General features: G+C 36.1%; 2 protein-coding genes across 5 annotated transcripts; both read left to right on the top strand.

Moving 5' to 3' along the window:
- Positions 1-5,269: 5,269 nt before the first annotated feature.
- Positions 5,270-13,810, top strand: LOC104613119 (phosphoenolpyruvate carboxylase, housekeeping isozyme). Of its 4 annotated transcripts, none has more exons than XM_010280819.3 (11): positions 5,270-5,630; positions 5,978-6,285; positions 6,903-7,294; positions 7,481-7,565; positions 8,707-8,929; positions 10,236-10,339; positions 10,494-10,581; positions 10,998-11,152; positions 11,796-12,794; positions 12,901-13,287; positions 13,384-13,810. In XM_010280819.3, exons 2-11 carry the CDS (start codon positions 6,121-6,123, stop codon positions 13,678-13,680), a joined length of 2,895 nt encoding a protein of 964 aa, XP_010279121.1. In that variant the 5' UTR covers positions 5,270-5,630; positions 5,978-6,120; the 3' UTR covers positions 13,681-13,810. The 4 variants fall into 4 exon arrangements, with proteins under 4 accessions (XP_010279121.1, XP_019055983.1, XP_010279120.1 ...); XM_019200438.2 differs by having other exon boundaries at positions 5,412-5,567; XM_010280818.2 differs by having other exon boundaries at positions 5,452-5,710.
- Positions 13,811-19,003: 5,193 nt separating this feature from the next.
- Positions 19,004-19,709, top strand: LOC104613118 (dof zinc finger protein DOF1.5-like). The gene has a single exon (XM_010280817.3). The coding sequence runs from the start codon at positions 19,096-19,098 to the stop codon at positions 19,576-19,578; it is 483 nt and encodes a 160-aa protein (XP_010279119.1). The 5' UTR covers positions 19,004-19,095; the 3' UTR covers positions 19,579-19,709.
- Positions 19,710-22,326: the final 2,617 nt, after the last annotated feature.

Genomic DNA, 22,326 nt, shown 5'->3' on the forward strand with positions numbered 1-22,326 from the left:
GATGATATTATCAGGACTGGTACATCATTGAGGGCGTTATGGGGCGAAAATGTAAACTCTTTTCAAGGTACGCTGTAACAATTTAAAAATTTTCTTCACAGTTTTTTTCATTATATTTATAATGGTGTGGGTTTTGAAAGTGACCAAGACAGAGGAAAAGAAGAAGAAACGTGAAAGAATATTTCAGGATTCATTGGATTGGGACGTCTGAAAAAGTCGGTGCCATTTCTTTGACTTTTTCACCAAAAAAATTGGTGGCCTTGGCAACAAGATCCACGATGGATGGTAGCTTGGTAAGGGTGGCGCGATAAGTCAATCAACTTATATTCACACAAATATTTAATGTAATAACATGAAGTTTCTCCTATCTTTCTTTTGTCTATTTGTGCTGGGTTTTTCGTAAAATTTGTTAATTCCCAGCTTCCCTAACGTCAACTCTTGAATTTTCTTGGTGTCAAATCCTGCAACTTAAATGGGCCAGACTACTTATTAGCCACGACTAGAAGGTTTAAGGAAACCTGGCTTGAAGAAGACTCAAAGCGGATATTCGAAATTAGTAACAATCAAGCAGGTTCAAAACATCATAACATATCAATGATACATATCGGTTTTTTGGGGTCATTGATACGAAAAATAATGGAGGTTAAAAGATTACAATTGTGTTGAATGTTAACATTTTATTGGGAGAATGACGGTTTAACCCAATCTTAGAATCTATAGGCCAAAAGTACAATTAGGGTAGATGTCAGATTGGAATTGATGCTAATTCACGGCAGACATTGATGCATAAGATGGGGGTAATTAATATTTTAAAATGTTGTAAATCTACAGTTGAAATCAGAATTCTACATTGGGCCTATCTGTACTTTTTTATAACAGAAAGCCTATCAAATGTTTTGAATGTTAATGTTTAGATCAATTTAAATTCTTGATACACAAATTTATACTACTAATAAAAGAGCAAATAGCCCCATTTTTTGGACTTTTCATTAGATATTTTTACCCCTTATCAAAGCAACATACAACGGGCATAAAAAAAGGGCATATATATATCATTTACTCTCATTCCAAAAACTGCTCACTTATAACTGTTAATAAACTGTCCACTTATAACTGTTCAAAAACTGTCCACTTGTAATAATTAAGAAATTGTCCACTTATAACTATTCAAAAACTATCCATAAATTATAAATAATTTTGTTTTAGAGATTTGCACGTATATATTTACTAATGTATACAAGAGTACCAATACATTGAACCTTAAAAAGCAACCATTCATGATGGAACTTTGATTCACCAAAAATTTTCAAGATTAAAGAATATATTTCCAAGTCCACAATTAAGTATATATGCATGATATATAATTAATTCTGTAGACTTTTCACGTCCGATAATTAATAGGATTTGACCATGATGTGAAAATACTTATAACCAATCAATTGGCATCATAATTCATAAAAGTAGTAACCAAGTCAGGTGGGTTTTCATCAAAATTCAATGTTAGGGTTTTAAATGGACAAAGTCTTTTAGGTATTATAGATTTTTTTTTCTAATTGATATTTTCTTGCCTAAATTAAACTGAGTTGACAGAAGGACCATAAACCTCATGTGTTTTTAAATGTCCAAATAAACAAAACCCTAAACCTTATGACTCAGTTTGAAAAAAGTATAAATACAAATATGTAAAACGCAAAACCTTATATTTTGTATTGTTTTCTATGTATTTGCACATATTTGTTGGTCAAGTATTTTGCTCATTTACTACAAATGCATTTCTTGGATTAAATGATGGCCGGGCATCATCTAATGTTGGTCTTGGCTATACCCAAGAGGTGATGGGAGGGGTGGAGTAGATGTAGATCCTAACCTTAGTTATTTTTCACACACAAGGTGATTAATTTCATTGAATCGTTTCCGCATGCTTGTCATTTGTCAACCCAAGATGTTATCATTTTATCAAGCATTAATTGTATATAGAAGATATAAGGGTACAAAAAAAAATTTAAAAATTAAAAAATGAAAACCGGTCAAAATTGTTCGAACAATTAACCATCTGGGTCAGTGATTTACTGATCAAAATCAAAATTTTTTATGAAAAACCTGATTTTGAGGGAAACCGGAATCAGTCACCTGACTGATTCCCGATTTTTCCAGTCCGACTGTCCGGTCTGGTCCGGTTTTGAGAACCATGGCAATTAGCAACGCATTTCCCTACTCCTGGGTTAATTTGAGTCAGTTTCAAACCTTTTTCAGTGTTCAATGACTCACAACACTTTAGCTGAACAACTCGTTCAATTCAACCCCATAGACACAAATTGCAGTACTCGAAGTGATTAATCAGAGAGATGAGCGACACTCAAAATTAAAGGGTATTTGGTTCTTGACCCTAGCTACCTGCCAGACCATTCTTTCTGTTAACCTGACCAGCCCACGTGGTTCACAGTGTTCCAAACTTCCAATCCAATTAACAAGTTGGGTTTTCCCAATTTAGTCCTTTTGGGGGGTTGCTCATTAACTCGGGTTAGGTTAATTTGTGTTGTACATTTTCCAGCCCGACCAGGAGATCAACCTGCCCAAGCCCTACTAGGTCTGTAAATGAATTGGTTTCTGATAGGATCTATCTATATTTTGAATCAGACCCTTTATTTTGATTGGATTAATTCCCATTTTTAATCCAGACCCTAATCCAATTATAAACGAATTTGATAGTTTTTAGATCAAAATCTGGTTTAATCAAATCAAAATTTAAACCTAGACTCTGATAATTAGGTATCATTAACATCCCTATGCCCAACGAAGCACCAGCCAAGTGAACATAATCATAATAGATTCTCAAATGCTTCAACTAGTTTCATTACCAAGAACGAACAACCCATGTGACAGAAATCTTGGAATTGTCTCCAAAATGGTACTACCTACTAACAAAGATTGTACCCCATACTTAAATGATATGGGCCATGCCTTTCCCAATCTTATGTACTACACCCATTTTCATATCAAATCCAAATGAGAAAAACGGAAATGGGTCCATCATGGCCCACTTAACCATCAATATGAACCATTCATTTATTGGACCATGCATGAAACATAGCCTCAAGAGTAGGGCAAACTTATAAAGCTGCTTTATACCTTCATCAGCCATAGATTTCTACTGACAAAGAAACAGAGCATGGGTATTTGGGTTTTGGGCCTTTTGGCTTCACCAATCAAAGTTGAATGTTCCAATCCAAAGTATCTCTCCAAGAAATTTCTATTTTACAGAAAGCAACCAGTGGAGTGGATCAGACGTTTTGTTTTGTTTTTTGTTTTTTCTTATTTCTTTGGGGGGGGGGGACCAAATATTAGTGGTTCCAAACACTGCCCTGAGGCTTTTCTTTAATAAAATCTATGCTTTCTATCAGCCATATTTAATTCTGTGACCTAAATAGTACTATAGAACTGGATTGATTATAGTTTGTTTTCGTTTCCTTTTTTTTTTTTATTTTAGAAAGTTGTCTTAACTCAGCTTTGTTTACTTGATTTAAATTATTCTTAAATGAATAAAAAAAACACTAAATCCTATAAAAAATAAACACAAGATATCTTAGTCAGGAGTTGCATTTGACCGTATCATCTCTGATAAATTAAAACTTGAATGAAAATAATAAAAAATGATTTAAACATTCATAATTTAATTTAATGATAAATATAACATGGGACAAAAAAAAAAAAACAAAACGATGGAACGGAATTCATAAACCGACCCCATATAATTGGAAAAAACTTACAGATCCTGTGGGTTAGAAGGTGTTGAAACCCAAAGTCAATCCGTTTAAGTCGGGCTCAAATTAGATGGGACCCTAACCAGTTAGCCCAATTTTTCTACCAAAGGTGCCAGGTTGACTGGGTTTACCCAGTCCCAAAGGCAGCTCTAGATGGGCTTCCCACTTTTTCTTGAAAAGATTCCAAATTTCAACTATAGCTAATAAGATCAATACATCATTTCATCTAAATTCCAACTTACAAGTGAGTAGTGAGTAATTATAGACATATGGGGGCATCTAGGATGTTAACGGGGTTGGGTTTGATTCGATCTGAACCGAATCCAAGAGTACATGTTTCTGGATCCAATCCATCATGTACTTAATTAATGAATGGCTATATTTATAGATTTTTGTTTTCACTATATAGAAATAAATTTTATGAATAATTCACTACAAAATAATGAAATATCCGTGACTTCATTGTTTATTCACGAAAGTTTCAGAACAAATTACGTTACCAAACGTCATAAAATCTCTGTTCATGTCTTGTCAAAAAGTAATTATATCATCTTTGTCAGTGTTTTAAAAATCGACGAACGTCTATACCATTCTGGTTGCTGTAAGTTATTTAATTAAAAGAGAAAATCTATGATAAAAAAAATATGGTATATGAAAAGAGTTTTGATCGATCAAAATCCATCCATGATTTTAATAAATAATACTATATTTTTTACCACGTTTATAATTCTATTTTATTAGTAAATTATTTTTTGGATATCATATCTATTTTATATCATAATCGGACCTAATTAAAATAGCTTGAACGACTATATTTACGTACTGAATACTACTTCAGAGATGTAAAATCGCATCTGAAAAGCACTCCCAACTGGGCACTAATTTCTTCTTCCCAAGTCCGAGAATAGCGGATCTATTGTCCAACCCAATTCCATAATTTGGCCTTTTGCTCCTAGTTTAGTGTGACTATGAACCGGTTCTCATTTCTCCTGGTTCGATTGCTCCTCCTAGCACAACCCGTTTTTTCGTGCCGCCTGCATTGTAACGGGCCGGGCTAGGCCCTGTAGCAGGCCATGCCTACCTGGCTTGTGGGTCGGCAAGATTTTTCTTTCTCAAAGAAATTGAAAATAATAAAATTAAAAATTAACAAAACAGTCAACAAAATGAAAAAAGAATCTTAAATATATACCATTGTTCATATACAAAATAATAAAGTAAAATTAAAATTAAGAACTTATATACTTATATATTTTATATATATTACCGTACCAGTCGGTGGCTTGAACCCTAGACCGAGATCAAATATGCGCCCCACAAATGTCCTACAGTATATCTTAACTGTGTATTCAAAATATCTTTCAAAGTTGTCAGTGGAAAATGTTCTCAATACACTATTGAGATATGCTGTGGGGGCACAGATGTGAATTCCCCTAGACCCGGTTCGCTACTGTAGAACAGGGCCGTGCCGTCCACTATGAAAAAGTAAAATTAAATATTGAACAGGAATGGCAGTACACAAATTTACCACCCATTACAAGATTTTGGATTTTTCATCAATCACCTTCCCTAAATAACATCTTAATTTTTTGGTAAAAAAAACATTTCAATATTTATGTTTCTTTAGTAGAAGGAAAAATTAAGGAATTTGCCATCTTCAAGTATTTAAGTTGGAGGAGTGTAAGGGAGAGACGAGGGGTATAATCAAGGCATATTCTTTGACACTTTACAGGGACAGGAAAAGAGGAGAGACAGAGTGAGCGAGGAATTCGAGTCAAAAGACACTATAAGAGAGTATTTTATTTTCTGGTATTCCCAGTTTTTCTGAGCTTAGTGGTCTTGTGTTTCTATAAATAGGGACCCAATTCTGAGGTTCGGATCATAATCTTCTCCTGTTCTCTTCTTCTCATATGTCTTTTTTATTTTTGTTTCTGCGAGAGAGATCAATATAGGTACTTTTTACTGTAATTCTTCTTCATTTTTCTGGGTCTTACTAGCATCACTATCATCTCTTTACAATTTGACGCCGACCCTTTTTGTAAAATATTTATTTTGATTCTCATTGGTTTTGCATTCTGTCTCCATTGAATTGATCATCTGGGTTTGTGTTTTTGTGGCATGTTGTCGATTCAATTCGTTATATCTTAATGTACTTTTCCTTCTTTTAATTTGTGATCTGATTGATAATCAAGGACGTGGCTCCTGATTCACTTTGGCAGGTTTGATCTCTTTTTGGTTGAGAAGAGCGTAATTCTCGTGCATTCTTAGCTTTTTTTTTTTTCCTGTGGAAGACGAGGAGAAGTTTCCAGTTTCGATTGAGTGGTAGAGGAACCGAGAGAGGAGAGAAGCAGGCAAGGGAGGAATGGCTCGGAACTTAGAGAAGCTGGCGTCGATCGACGCTCAGCTGAGGCTTTTGGTCCCTGGGAAGGTCTCCGAAGATGACAAACTTGTTGAGTACGATGCTCTTCTGTTGGATCGGTTCCTTGACATCCTTCAGGATTTACATGGAGAGGAGCTCAAGGAAACGGTAATCTATTCTTTCTGTCTCTGCAAAATCTTTTTTTATTTGTTTAAAAGATTTTTTTTTTTTTTGGGGGGGGGTTCAATTCGGGTCTATGTTAAAACCAATGATACCAAATCATTGAAATAGAGCAACATACGGATACCCATATGTGTATGAATTGCAGTTTTGAAGTTTTTGCTTTTTTTCCTTAGAATTAAAATTGGCTCATTGTTTGGTTGCAATGAATATCTTATTTGCAAAATCTATGACGAAAAGCATAAGATGAAAACACAATATATTATTATCGGTTTTGCAGTTTTATGTTTTTTATCTTAGATTTCCTGCATTTATTTTTATTTTTATTTTTGTTTTTCATGCAGCAAATGATTACTTGCGACATTGCATGTATGTTGATCTTAGCTTCATGGAAGAAAGAAACTAGGAAAGGGAGGCCCCTGGAAATTCATTTTAAAATGGAAATATGCATAAATGCTTGATTTTTATCTTCCAGCTGTTATATGAACAGGATTGTCTGACTAATAAATCATGGATTCTTGATCTAAAACTTTCCTGCTTTATCATATGTTTTTACATGCAGAAAACCATTAAGTTTGACGGTAGTTGTATTATATATTTTACAGGTTCAAGAGGTTTATGAGCTTGCTGCTAAGTATGAAGGGAAGCATGATTTTCAAAAGCTGGAAGAGCTTGGAAATGTATTAACAAGTCTGGATCCAGGGGACTCTATTGTTGTTGCCAAATCATTCTCCCACATGCTTAACTTGGCCAATTTGGCTGAGGAGGTTCAGATTGCTCACCATCGGCGGACCAAACTTAAAAAGGGAGATTTTCATGATGAGAACTCGGCAACAACTGAATCAGACATTGAGGAAACTCTGAAAAGACTTGTTGTGCAGCTAAAGAAGTCACCAGAAGAAGTTTTTGATGCACTGAAGAATCAGACGGTGGATTTGGTCTTTACTGCACATCCTACTCAATCAATTCGTAGATCTTTGCTCCAGAAGCATGGAAGGTTTTTCCCCCTCTTAAATACTTTTGACTTTTGACTTTACAATTGAAGAAAAGAAAAAGGTCATATGGTGTATGTGTGTGTTCTTTTGTATTATGGTCCTTGGGTTTGGATATCACAAGGTCTTTTTTCTGCGTTGGTTCTACTCAGTTTTCTTTCTATTTATCTATAGCTTCCTTTTGGTCTCAGGATAAGGAATTGCTTAACCCAGTTGAATGCCAAAGACATTACTCCTGATGACAAACAAGAGCTTGATGAAGCTCTACAGAGAGAGGTAAAAAATAATTGGTGCTATCGTGATTTTTTTCTTTTCATTTCTGTCAGATTCTTGGCTCCAATATCTCTTACTTTTATAAGGTACTTATAGTGAACTATCAACTTGAAAGGTCAATTCTAACTTCAGGATTTTATCTTTTTTTCCCTCCTTGGTTAAAACCATCAGTTTTAACTTGTGCAAGTAAATTGATTTAGAAATACTTGGTATTGGATAGCTTGCTAGAAGTCCTAGTGTCATTGTAGATAAAACACCTTCGAACCATCACTTCTCTGTTTCTACTTTTTAGTTTTCTCATACACTTTACTATAGTTTTCCATTTTCCTATTTAAAAAATCACTCTCCTGTTTGGGCCCCATTACCCTAATATACCTAAATAGTTATCTATTACTATATAAAGCGGATGCTTGCCTTGGTTTTGGTGCAGGTCATAAAAAATAAATTTGATTGTGCAACATTAACTTATATCTTTACCCTTTAATTGCACACATGCATAGCACGTGCCCTCAAACTAGTTATGAGAAAAGCTAATATCATTTATGACCTAACACCAATCTCAACTGTTGTTGTTCATTTTGACTGGTATCCAAACTAAAGTCATCATGTACGTATAATTTTCCACCCAATATACATAACCAAAATGGCAAAACTAGACTTTGTTATCATATTTTTGCTTCCTGAACCAAAACATATTTTGTTGTTATAATCATCATCTAAGCCTTAAGCCAACTAAATGGGGTCAGCTACATGAATTCCGCCCTGTTCAATGCCATACTCTGTTATAATAAATGCGCAAAGTTGTTCTGTTTGAGATTGAAATTATATTTGAAGGTGCAAAGTTGTTCTGTTTGAAATTGAAATTTTATTTGAATCTGCCAACTGGTTCGGTTAGTAAGGTCTCTAGCTGGTTGTAGCGGAGACTTGAGATCAGATTCTGTTTTCACCAAAGTTGGGGGGGGGGGTTTCATGGGTTTAGGGGATGGACTACCCCCTTTGTGTAGCCCCATTGAACTAAATAAAAGTTGTATTTATATTTAGAAGTTTCTGAAAAGATAGGGAATATTTTCTTGAATAAGCAGCCCTCTTTATTCTGTTTTTCTGCTTATCTTTTCTTGTAACCTTTCTTTTCTGTTTTTTACAGATCCAAGCTGCATTCCGTACTGATGAGATCCGGAGGACTCCTCCAACTCCACAAGATGAGATGAGGGCAGGAATGAGCTACTTCCATGAAACACTCTGGAAAGGTGTCCCGAAATTCCTAAGACGTGTGGACACTGCTTTGAAGAACATTGGAATAAATAAGCGTGTTCCTTATAATGCCCCTCTCATTCAGTTCTCTTCTTGGATGGGTGGGGACCGTGATGGTATGCTCCTTCTCAGTGAATAATTCTTCGATGAGCATTCTTTTTCTTGCGCTATCTTGGTAATCAAATAAAAATATAATTTAGAGTTGACAATTTTATTTACCAATAAAAATTATGAAATTCATAATGAATTACCTAGGGGATGATGTAGTAAATGGGCATCAATTCCATACTTAAAATGTTGAAAGTTTTTCTAGTTTGTTGGGATGTATAGGTTATAAAAACCAGTATGAAATTTCCCATGAGGTTTAATTTTATTGGGTGAAGCAAACCAAACCCACAGGAGAAAGAACATCTTTTCTTTAACATGGTTTCTTATTAAACTGATAAAAATGTTAATATTTTAAATGGGATCATCATCATCATCATCATCATCCAAGCTTTATCCCAACTATGTGGGGTTGGCTACATGAATCCTGTTTCTTCATTCTGTTTTGTTTAATGTCATATCCATTTTTATATTCATAAAAAAAATGGCATATCTATTTTTATATTCATCAAAAAAAATGTCATATCCATTTTTAAATTATTTGCATTTAAATCATTTCTTACTAAGACACATGTCCTTTTGATCCACCCCTACCCTTTCTAGCCCCTTCAACTTGCAACAGATCACTTCTTTACTAAGACCCATGTCCTTTTGATCCACCCCTACCATCTTAGTGTGCTTCCTCTCATTTTATCCATGCTTATATTTTAGGTGCAGTTTCTTTACTGCCCAACAGTCTGCTCCATAGGTCATAGCTGGCCTTACAACTGTTTTATAGAATTTCCTTTTGACCTAAGTGGTATTCGCCTTCACATTAGATTCTGGGTGCACCCCTCCGTTTTGCCAATCCTGCTCTAATTCTATGAATAAAATTCTCCTCAGTCTCTCCCTTGTTATGAACTATCGAATATGCTCACTATTTCTTGTGCTAAATTTAGTTATTCTTTTTGTTTGCATTCATTGTACATACATATATATGTATCATCATCATCATCATCCATGCCTTATCCCAACTATATGGGCTCAGCTACATGAATCCTGTTTCGCCAATCCATTCTATTTAATGTCATATCCACTGTTAAACTATTAGTGCTTAAATCATTTCTTACTACTTCTACCCATGCCATCTTAGTCTACTTTCTCTCATTTTATCACCTATTGGAGCTATACTTTATGCCATATATGTATTACATAAACAGAAATTCCAAAACGGTTTTTCCTTATATTAGTTCTCATTTAGTTTTATAAGGGTTAATTAGTACATGCATAATGTACTATGACGACTTCTCTGGTTAACATTCTTATTATGGAATGTAGGAAATCCAAGGGTAAATCCTGAGGTTACAAGGGATGTATGCTTGTTGGCTAGAATGATGGCTGCTAACTTGTACTTTGCGCAGATAGAGGATCTTATGTTTGAGGTATTAGAAAGTTTCTTTCAATCTTAAGTATCATTATGCTTCTCACATCCCAGTAAAGAAGAAATTTCTCCCTTCTATGGAAAAGCTTTTACATGGTATATTCATTACAGTCTGGTATTCCTATTCTAATTTATTTTGTTTTTCTTCCTTGTAGTTATCTATGTGGCGTTGCAGTGATGAACTTCGTGTCCGTGCAGTTGAACTCCATAGGTCCTCAAAGAAAGATGCTAAACATTACATAGGTATTTGATTGGTGTGAATGGGGGGTTTTTTCTTGTACATGTCTGAATTTTGAGCAGAGCATAAGAGAACATCTCATTTAGAAGGGCTGAGCCTGAGTCTGAAATAGTAAGGGATCTTTGCCAACATGCATGATTTTGTTTGTCAAAACAAAACTATACATATTGTCCAACACCCTCTAGATAGATCACTAAAACCTGCAAAAGTTTTCTGTAGCTGTATTTTCTGTGTGTATATTCTGAAACCCTATCTGTTTGCAAACAGCTTAATATTTTATTTATCCATTTTCCTTTAGAACTCTACTTTTCATATCCAAAAGGAGGATGTGCTCCACTTCAGGAATTTTCTTGCTTATTTCGGAAGGAGTGGTCCTTTTTTTTGGGTTTTAATTGCACTCCTATTTTTGTCCTGGTTGCAGAGTTTTGGAAACAAGTTCCTCCAAATGAACCTTATCGTGTTATTCTTGGTGATGTGAGGGATAAGTTATATCATACACGTGAACGCTCTCGTCACTTATTAGCCCATGGAATCTCTGATATTCCTGAGGAGGCAACCTATACCAGTGTTGAGCAGGTACCTATAATTCATCAAGTTTACTCATTTTTCTGGTTGGAGATAATTAAACAAACGGCCTTTGTTCTTATTGCTAAGTACAAAAATGTGCTTCTGTATTTTTATTTATTTATTTTTTGACATGGTTAGAAAATGGTGCTGTGATTCGATCATTTATAGCTTTGAGGACAACCTTGGTTTTTTTTGGAGAAGCCATATTACATGTGCTTATAAAGAAAATTTCTAGATAATCAATGAAACTAGTTAGAAAAGTAAAGCTATTTGTCTTCTCAACATGCTGCTTTCCAAATGGAAGTTCTTTACTCTGGTTAAAACTACAAGTATACAAAAGGTGTGATTCTGGCAAATATCTAATTCTCGGTTAATTAGGCACACCCTTAATGTTAGTCAAAAGGTATATCTTTTCGAATAAAAATGTATGCCATATTTTTTTTCTTTTACTTGGAACATACCGGATTGACATGCCCCAAACAGACCCATAATAAAATAGTATGAACTAAAAATTTTCACTAATGCAGTGTGTAAATTGTCACACATCATGAATAACGTGAACTCAGGGATTCACTCGATATTTTTTTTCTGCTCTCAGCTAGGTTGAATTACTAAATACTAAGTGATTCTTTCCTTTTATTTACTTGTGTAGTTCCTGGAACCTCTTGAGCTCTGTTATAGATCACTCTGTGCTTGTGGTGATCGGCCGATTGCTGATGGAAGTCTTCTTGATTTCTTGCGTCAAGTTTCAACATTTGGCTTGTCACTTGTGAGACTTGATATTAGGCAAGAATCAGACCGGCACACTGATGTCATGGATGCCATCACCAAACATCTGGGTATTGGATCTTACCGGGAATGGTCTGAGGAACAACGCCAGTCATGGCTGTTGTCTGAACTAAGTGGCAAGCGCCCATTGTTTGGGCCTGATCTTCCCAAAACAGAAGAAATTACTGATGTGTTAGACACCTTCCATGTCATAGCAGAACTGCCCTCAGACAACTTTGGGGCATACATTATCTCAATGGCAACTGCACCATCAGATGTGCTAGCAGTTGAGCTTCTACAACGTGAATGCCGTGTGAAGAAGCCATTAAGGGTTGTACCATTGTTTGAGAAACTTGCTGATCTTGATGCTGCTCCTGCTGCTGTCGCTCGTCTCTTCTCCATAGACTGGTATAGGAACAGGATCAACGGAAAGCAGGAAGTAATGATTGGGTATTCAGATTCTGGGAAGGATGCCGGGCGTCTCTCTGCAGCTTGGCAGTTATATAAAGCTCAAGAGGAGCTTATAAAGGTTGCAAAAAAATATGGAGTGAAGCTGACAATGTTCCATGGGCGAGGTGGGACTGTTGGAAGAGGAGGTGGTCCTACCCATCTCGCCATATTATCGCAGCCACCAGACACAATTCATGGGTCTCTCCGGGTGACTGTTCAGGGTGAAGTAATTGAACAGTCTTTTGGGGAGGAGCACTTGTGTTTTAGGACACTTCAGCGTTTCACTGCTGCTACACTTGAGCATGGAATGCATCCAGCAGTCTCACCAAAGCCAGAATGGCGTGCACTCATGGATAAGATTGCCGTCATTGCTACTGAGGAATATCGCTCTATTGTCTTCAAAGAGCCCAGATTTGTAGAATATTTCCGGCTTGTAAGCATTCTGAAAACCATATGCATCTTTTTGTCCTTTGTCATTGTTTAGCTTGCCACAACTAATGGTAATATTTAAATAATCCTATTTTTGTTTCTGATACCAGGCTACGCCAGAGATGGAGTATGGTCGTATGAACATTGGTAGCCGTCCATCTAAGCGAAAGCCAAGTGGGGGCATTGAATCACTCCGTGCAATTCCATGGATATTTGCATGGACGCAGACAAGGTTTCATCTCCCAGTATGGCTTGGATTTGGTGGAGCGTTCAAGAATGCCATTGGACAAGACATCAAGAATCTTCATATGCTGCAGGAGATGTACAATGAGTGGCCTTTCTTTAGGGTCACCATTGACTTGGTTGAGATGGTGTTTGCCAAGGGAGATCCTGGCATCACTGCTTTATATGACAAGCTCCTAGTGTCAGAAGACTTGTGGCCTTTTGGAGAGCGGTTGAGGGCCAACTATGAAGAAACTAAGAAGCTTCTTCTCCAGGTAAAATCAAGGGCTCAAGGCATCGTACTTCTATTCTAGTAGTCTTGGTTGAGTTATTAGGAATTTTGTAAACTGATTATTTCTATATTGCTGCAGATTGCTGGTCACAAGGATCTTCTTGAAGGTGACCCATACCTGAAGCAAAGACTCCGTCTTCGTGACTCATATATCACAACCCTGAATGTTTTGCAAGCCTATACACTAAAGCGAATCCGGGACCCCAGCTACAATGTGAAGTTGAGGCCGCACTTGTCAAAGGAGATCATGGAATCAAGCAATCCATCCAATGAACTAGTCAAGTTAAACCCCACAAGTGAGTATGCACCTGGCCTGGAGGATACCCTAATCTTGACCATGAAGGGTATTGCAGCAGGCATGCAAAACACTGGTTGAAGCTTTTTTTTTTCCTTTCTATTTCTCATATAGTTTATCTTTATCGAAGGGTAATTATAAATGTCATAAGAGAGCTGGAACTGAATATTTTGCTTTGATAAAATGTCCTTTTTCATGTCTGGTTTACCAATCCTTTGGCAAACTGTCTGTCAACATTGCATTTGTGCACTCCTAAGAAATTAGGACAACAAATCTCTTTTAGGTGCAGTCATAAAGACAATCCAATTGAGATGGAAAGGATTTCTATCAGTACTCCAGTCTGCATGTAGAACAATACTATTTGAAATCTTTGAGCAAGTGTTTTCATGTTCTTTTTTTTTTTATATCAAAAGATGAGCTACACAAACCTGGGGGTAGCTCTTCCCCTTGCATCCGCATCACAAAAAAAAAAAAAAATAATAATTTTCATGTTCATTTCTTAGTTGGGCACCCTCGAACCTTGACCCTTCCTGGCACAACCAATTTGTAATTGCCTAAGGATTTTCATCAGTACCCCAGTCTGTATGTGAAGTCATATCATTGAAATCTTTGAGCTAGTGCTTCCATGCTCATTTCTTAGTTGGGTACCCTTGATCCATCCTGAAAATGTATTTGTACTTACTGAACCGGGCAAAAGTAGTTCAACTGATATCAACTAACCATCAGTAGAAAAAGTAAAAGCTATGTTGGTTTCCCTCTATAAAATAGCTTTATTAAAGTTACTGATAGGGAACTTTTCTACTGACCATGTGTAGAAAAAGTAAGAAGTGTGTTGGTTTCCCTCTATAAAATAGCTTTATTAAAGTAAACTGAAGATAGAACCATTGGCAAACCAAATGCCACTTTATTGGATAAGCTTTCTGAACGTTCGGTAAGAACTGCGTAATCTAAAGCTATTATACTTTTAAGTCCCAAAAGCACAAAGCCTAAAAGCATGTTCGGGAGGGCTTCTGCATTTGGATTGAGCTGTTACAAAGAAGCAGATCATGTTTGAGCATGAGAGCATCCGTGTTCGGGTACTCAGACTCAAGAGTAGCTTCATATTTTAATCGTTCAAGTGGTGTTTTGATTTGAACACTAATTTGGGCTTTTCGGATTTTCACTAAACACAATTTCTGATATTTTTGTGTGGGGCCTAATTTGGAACGCCAAACGCAAAACCATGTCTCCAAATTGTAGCTTTATGCTTTGGGGCTTTAAAAGCACAATTCCTGAATCTTATCGAAACGCAACTTAATTCATACAGAGTTATGCACTACCAATTACCAGGTGATTTCCTTTGATGATGCGTGTGTCAAGTGATTTTCCTAAAAGTTTCCAGTAGCTTATGATGAAAAAGCAAATAGGTTCATCTTCATGGATTACTTTCTGATTGGCCTCATGTTCCAAACTCTTTTTCTTTTTATGGGCCCATCCTATTCCTATGATTCCGGCCCATCCAAACTCTTCGTAGTTCATACACAACTAACCTGGCAGAGTCCGTATACATAACTTGCAAGAATTCATAATCTTACGACAGACTTAATGCCAAACATGCATATAAAAAATGAAGTATTTTCCTAATTAATCCTTACATTGGTCATAATTTTATGGGTTCTTTGAACCATTACTTGTTTTTGGTTGCAATAAAGCAAAGAAATGAAAATGATTTCCTTGGAAAATGATACTTAATAGGAAAACAAATCTTATTATTAACTTTCCTGGTTTCTTAACTTGAAAAAACAGTGCTTTAAAAACTAACCTAGAACTAGAACCACTTCAGCGGTTCAGCCAATGGTTCCGGGTCAGCAGTTCAACTGTCCGGTTCAAATGGATCATCTGTGATATTGGCATGAAAACAATTACTCGGGTTGAATGAGTCAATAGTTCAACCACTTGAGTCAGCCGGTCGCCGGCAGGTTTTTGGGCTGAACGGTCCATCCGGGCCAATGACAGTTTTAAATCCTTTTGAAAAACATAAATCATTTTCCTACTATACAATTGGTACTTGTTTTTGAAAAATATCCGTTTCTCATAATACATTTTACGTGTTGCCAAACATGGTGTAAAACACTGTTCAGGAAATCGGTTGCTTTTATTCATTCCGATTTCCGAATATAACAAAACTGGAGTCCATATGTCAGAAAAATGCATAGAGTGCGGCAGACATTGATATCTTCCTTCACAAACAAAACACTGTTCTTCTTTTGTTAATTAATCGTGTCTTCTAAATTTCCGGTGGCAGTCCTTGACCCGACCTTCATCTGGCATCCGGGATTCCCTTGTTTTTGGGCGACCGTGACTCAGCCCAGTAAACAATCTCACTAGATCCAGGTTGGCTCCCTCACCTAAAGCAAACTTTTCCTATCAACTTTTAATATCTTTTGGATTAAAGATTAGTTTGTTTGGATTAGTTTTTGCTTTAGAGATTTGGGCTGCAGAAAATATAACTGTCAGAAAGTGTTTTGAATGTTTGGTGGAAGTTGCTTTTAAAAATAACAATCTGAAGCCAAAACACTTTTAAGTTTTAATTAAGCCACAAAACATAAGCCTTAACATTTGGATTTTGAACTTTTAGGCTTTAAAAGCAAAAAATGCTGAAGCTTATCCAAACATAATCTTTAAGTAGAATACCTTTTTTAGGCCAGGCATTTCCAAATTCTGACTATGTGACAAACGGCCCATTTTGTTTCTTTTTCAACCTTCCCATTTCCTCTCATCTGTTTCTGTTCCACTGTGACAAGCTCTCAAAGCTGCAGAAAAAAAATTTTCCCCTTTTTTTACCATGTGGAAACATGAAGTTGAGTAGAAGGAAATTCTTAAGGATTTGAACTAGTGTTTTCAAATCACTGTTGATCTGGTCGGTTGAACTATTCAAATCATTACCCGGTTAAGATCTTAGGTTTGGTTTGAGTAAAACTTGGAGAAAGGTCAAAACCCATTGATATATATAAAATATGTATTTTATAGATTGTAGAAAATAGAAAAATGTAAAAAAAAACAGAAATTATAAAAAACATTAGAAATTATAACAAAACACTAAAATGTAAAAAAAAAAAGAAAATTGAAAAATGAAAAAGACCCTTTTTCCTCTAACTCACCATTCAAAGGTGATTTGGTCATAAGAATTGTTATTTATGCTGACATGGACACCTCTGTTAACAAACATTAACGATGTACTAACAGAAGGTGAGCTTTGGAAAATAAAAACTTATTGACATGGTGAGTTTTAGACATTTTAAAAAGTTGTAGTGAATTTACGAGAAATGCTGAAAACTCATGATAAGTTTTAGATAACATTAAATATATGTTTACAACAGCCACGCCTCATAAATATATGCTGAAAACTATTTGAGGTTACAACAGCCCAACGTTAACTGAAACATTAAATATATGTTTCCTCCAACGGCTATCAAACTGTTGCATCTGAATTGGTGTAGTGCTTACCTGGCTTATTATGTGACAGGTTATGGATGTGATTCAAGTAAATGGTTTTCTACAACGCCTGATCAGCATTCATCCAAACCAAACATGTTTTAGGAGGAAATAGGCATATTATGCATGGATGCGGTGTATCTGATTCATCCTCAATCACATCACCACACCACACCTCAATACCAAACACCCACTAAAAATTCAGTGTCTGAAGTTGTATATCACCAAGCTTAAGGCCCCTTGTGTGAGAAGAAGCCATTAATTATTGAATTGGAGTAAGATGTGGACTAATAGGTATGGTACTAGTATGGAATTATGGATAGGAAAGAGTTGTTAGATATTAATAAAATTACTTTTTGGTAAATATATAATTGGGAAAGCGCTGCTGGTAGGCAAAGCTCCAATTCTCAACTCCCTTTATAAAGAAAAAAAAAAAAGCTTAAAATAATTAAGGAGAAGACTGAAGACTTTCCATGGAACATTAGTTAAAGCAATTTGTTGATGAGCTACAAAAGCAAACAACAATATGCTCTTTAAGTCTAATTTCCAACCCACCCAACACCAACTTTTCTTTACATTTTCCTCCATTCCAATATTCAAATGAAAAGATCCTCTAAAGTACCCAAAAAGTTTATCTTCTCCAAGTAAAAAGAAAAGCAGATGCTTCTTAGTTTAGTATTTTTATGAAAGTTCATAGAAATGAGCTTACTTTTGCATTGATTGAATAAGATTCCTCAATAAATAAATCCTATTTTCCTTGACACTGAAGCTCCACTTTCCATTTCAATTGAATGCACCCAAAAACCATATCCTTTATTTAATTTGTGGAAAGAAACATCAAGATTATAAAATCCATGTAAACCCTCAAAAAGATGACTTGAAAGTCGAAACAAGAACAAGAAGAAAAGAAAAGGCTTCAGTATAATAATAAAGTCTCCAACTTTGAGGATCAGACTGAACAGACTCTCCTTTTAAAAGAGAGTACTGTGCTCATAAAGAACTTTTTATATGGGCTCTAAAGTTTCTCATGGAGGTTTACAATGTGGTAGCTCATACACATACATGGAGCTGTATTTGGATTGGGTCCACCCAATAGAACTGAACTGATCAAATTGAATATGTCGGTTCTGGTTCTCCTTATTTTCTTGTAAATTTTGTTACATTTTGTCTAAAAGGGTAATATAACTTTGATTAAAAACATTTGTTTGATCAACATATAAACAGTTACATTTATTCTCATTTTTATTAAAGTTATATTTATTAAAAGTGAAGTTCCAACTTGTAATTATCATGGGTATTTATAGATTTCAACTGGATCAATCCTGCTGATTAATAATTAGTTTGGTTTTGAATTTATTTTATAAACAAATTATTAATCAGATCAGGACTGGTCCATCCTGTCCATCCTAAACTGCAATCAGAATTCATTCCCAAGTGAGAACTTGGCCTAGATTCTCATCAATGGAATGAAAATTGAGGATGTTAAATCTTATGGCCCATCTTACATCTAAGGGAAGAGGAGCCTCAAGAAACTGGATGGCTAATTAACATGGAACCACTGATTTCTAGATGAAAGCAACCAAATATTAAAATCGGAGAATGACATTATTGGCAATGGGATCCACAAAAGTAGATAATGAGGGTTAGTAAATAGAAAAGGTATATCTCTTTATGCTCCCATCCACCATCTTCATTACTTAATATATATATATATATATATATATATATATTAGGAGACCAACCCTGATGTGGGAACCACTATTGAGGTCTACTGTTACCACGTCACATGGTATGCTGACGTGGACTAAAAGCTCCACGTCCACTTTTACTGAGTGGGTCTTTTGGCATTCTTGGGTGACACAAGGAAGCTGTCTTTGCAGCCGTCACATGGCCTTTTTCAATGGCCTCTTTCCTCCTATATATACAAACATTTCCTTTGGCTTCTCCTTTGAGAAAATATCTCTAACATTCAATCTCTTCTACACATAGATCTCTCTCTCTCTCTCTCTCTTGGTTTGTGCCATGGCCGACGTAGATAGCAGCGGAGGTGGTGCGCCGGGAATCAAGCTTTTCGGCACGACAATCGCTCCGCAGGTGAAAGGAGTTGAGGTGAAGAAGCCAGCAAAGGCCGATGACACAAATGAAAAGAGGGCGGAGAAGACAATTCCATGCCCAAGGTGCAAAAGCATGGACACCAAGTTCTGTTATTTCAACAACTACAACGTCAACCAACCTCGGCATTTCTGTAAGGCATGCCAGAGGTATTGGACGGCCGGAGGGACGCTTCGGAACGTACCGATTGGAGCCGGGCGTAGGAAAAACAAGCCTCCAAGTCAGGGGACAATTGGGTTCCCCAACAACTGTGTGTTCGATGCTTCTGGGGTGAACCAGTTTGACTTTGAGGGTGTGATGGAGCAGTGGAGCATAGCCACGGCCAGGGGCGGATTCCGGCAAGTTTTTCCGTCGAAGAGACGAAGCAACACATCTTCTGGTCAAATATGTTGACTTTTATATTTCCTTGTTGCCCCAACGGATTTTAAAAAGAAACGAAAATTGCTATTGGGGTCATATATAATTGTATATACAGGCTTGTATGAATTAATTAATCATGTTACAATGTATTCTCCATTAAAATGGCCTCTCAAGCTCAAAATCAATGATGTGCTGAACAGTTCTTCTCTGAGGGTGTTTGACAAAGTCTCATGCCTTGCTATGAACTTCCATTTTTCCTCACTCACTCATTATTATATAGCTGTCTCAGATGGTCGATCGATTGTATTGCATATGCCTCTGGCCGGCCCCACCTAGAGATGAAAGATTGAAATCAAATCAAATCAAATCAAATATACATAATCAGGTGGCGGATCCGATAGATTAATGCTTTGAGATACTCTCTTGCATGTGTGCCATGTGCAGAGAAGATATGTTAGGAAGTGGTGACTTTCTTTACAAGGGTACAGCATAAAACATTGTATCTGTATCTTGTTGTTTTTGTGGTTAGAGAAGAGACATGATATCTGTATCTGGTATAACAATATTTAAAGTAACAAGAGAGTCAGAAGATACCAAAACAGGCTTCTTATTTTATGGGTATCAAAGGATTAGGCTTAGTTTCTGTACCTATAACATATCAACAGGTCACCCATATGAAATTCTAAATAAATGGTTTTCAGAATTATGCAAACAAAATCATAGCCGGAAAACCTGGAACTAGATCAATATTTTATACATGTGGTGAGAGACTTTTTCAGAGGGCCAAAGGTAGCTAGATGCGTAGAACCTCAATATTTGCTGGCTCTGGTTGTTAAACGATGCTGTTTCCCATTTAATGAGGGAATTGGCAAGAAAATAATGGGATTTCACATAAAAATGGAGAATGGGTGAGGGGAAAACAGGAAACAAAAGGGAAAAAGACTGCCTGTGGATATTCTTTGGAAAAAGCCCAAGAAAATTTTTGTTCAATGGAATTAGAATTCTCACTCTGTCATTCCCCAGCCAGCTTTAATTTGTTGGCCTTTACCACATGTTTTTGTGGGGGTCTTCTCCACCTTTCTTCATTTATTCTACTTCCATATCTAAAATCACTTTCAGTTTTTTTTTTTTTTTTCCTATACCTAGAAACTGTGGTTCTAGGGTTCTTTCTTCTTGGAATAAGCGACCACTCCACCGGCTAAGGATACAATTATCAATGTATGCAGGTTAATTGCGTTGATCACCTCCCCATATTATTCTGTGTGGACACTTGTTCAGAACTTTTTTGTTTTCTTTTCTCATAGTGTTTCTTCTCTTCAGGTTTAGAATCAAACACTATTAATAAACTAATACTAGAATAACCTCCTCTACTTATTATAATAATCAATAATTAATTTGTAAATAGAGATCCTAATTAATGGTTAAGCTTTAATAATAGGACTTCCTTGTAGCTCGTTTAGCATGTTTGAACTGTTCCTACTGCGGTCTTTTGTTTATTCATTTAGGAAGTGTTTGGCAAGTCTTTTTAGGAAAATCTTTAAAAATTTAAGACCTTAAAAGACTGATGAGCTTTTATAGCCTTTAAAGACCAAAGACTATTTAATTTCAATTTTTTTTTAAAGGTCTTCTTAAAAACTAAAATGACCAAAAGACCGTTTGACAAATATACTTGTCGATCTCTCTTATATACATATGAAACGTTAAGTATGGAACCCAGTAATAGTAATACATTCAAACATGTAAATAGTACTTATGGGTTCCACTTATACATTTACATTTACAAAATATTAAAATAAACCCACTCATATATTTTCTTATACAATATAGTGTAAATTACAGACCCCCCTGTGCTATGGGTCTGTGACAAATACCCCCCATACTTTATGACATTAGACAAAAGCCCCATTTTGTTAACTTTTCATTAAAATTTGCCATTACAATTCTTTTAATCCCCATAATACTACTCTTGTAATATCTATAAAGACAATTAGGAGAAAAATACTGTTGATCTTCCCTAACTTCACAATACACGAACAGCAACAGAATAATCCCTTCTAAGCGTAGGGATTGGGATTACCGTCTCTAAGAAAAGGCAATAAGGGAAGAGCTAACCGAATCCCAATCCCAACCCATTCTTCTGTCGACTGTCGAGACATATAAAATTGAGGACTCCACTTCCATCTCTCCTCCTCCTCCTCCCTTCGTGAAAAAGGCCATTAATTAAATTAATATAATAAATGAAATGAAAGAATCTTCTCTCTGAGTCTCCGCAAAGGCATTTTAATCGTGTAAACTCCAAGATTGATAAACAATGAACATAATTTATTAGCAGGGCTGAAAGCGTATAATCTAGATCTTTCCACAACCTTCCTATTTCCTGTGGGTGTTTCTCTTTCTCATGTCTTTATATTTTTACCTTTCCGTCTTTCACCCCCTCTCTCTATTCCTTAATAAATATCTAATCATCGTCATCGTAATCTCTCTCGTTGCCTCTTTCTTCAACTGATTTCTGTTTTTTTTCCTGTATCATCCATGGCCTCCATACCAGAAATGTCCGAGGCATCGTTTGTAGATCAACTAATCAGTAGTAGAAATAGAGATCTCTCTCTTTCTTCCTCTTATACTGGGTTTCACAAGCTCACCGAGGGGAGAATCCGATGACTCTGATCGGGAAAGTGAAGGACGGAGCCACGAGCGGATCATCCTCATCAACCCCTTCACGAAAGGCATGATCGTCATTGAAGGGGCTGGAAGGGGGTTTTTGTCTCCGTCCTTCACGAT

Source organism: Nelumbo nucifera, chromosome 1, assembly GCF_055504915.1.
Source record: "Nelumbo nucifera cultivar China Antique chromosome 1, China Antique-T2T, whole genome shotgun sequence".
NCBI lineage: Eukaryota > Viridiplantae > Streptophyta > Magnoliopsida > Proteales > Nelumbonaceae > Nelumbo > Nelumbo nucifera.

What these genes read in the sequence shown, in the direction of transcription:
- LOC104613119 (XM_010280819.3), top strand. Translation starts at nt 6,121, where the DNA reads ATGGCTCGGAACTTAGAGAAGCTGGCGTCGATCGACGCTCAGCTGAGG. An exon ending in GATGGGTGGGGACCGTGATG is followed by an intron (nt 8,930 to 10,235) that starts GTATGCTCCTTC and finishes TATGGAATGTAG; the next exon opens with GAAATCCAAGGGTAAATCCT. An exon ending in TAGAGGATCTTATGTTTGAG is followed by an intron (nt 10,340 to 10,493) that starts GTATTAGAAAGT and finishes TCTTCCTTGTAG; the next exon opens with TTATCTATGTGGCGTTGCAG.
- LOC104613118 (XM_010280817.3), top strand. Translation starts at nt 19,096, where the DNA reads ATGGCCGACGTAGATAGCAGCGGAGGTGGTGCGCCGGGAATCAAGCTT.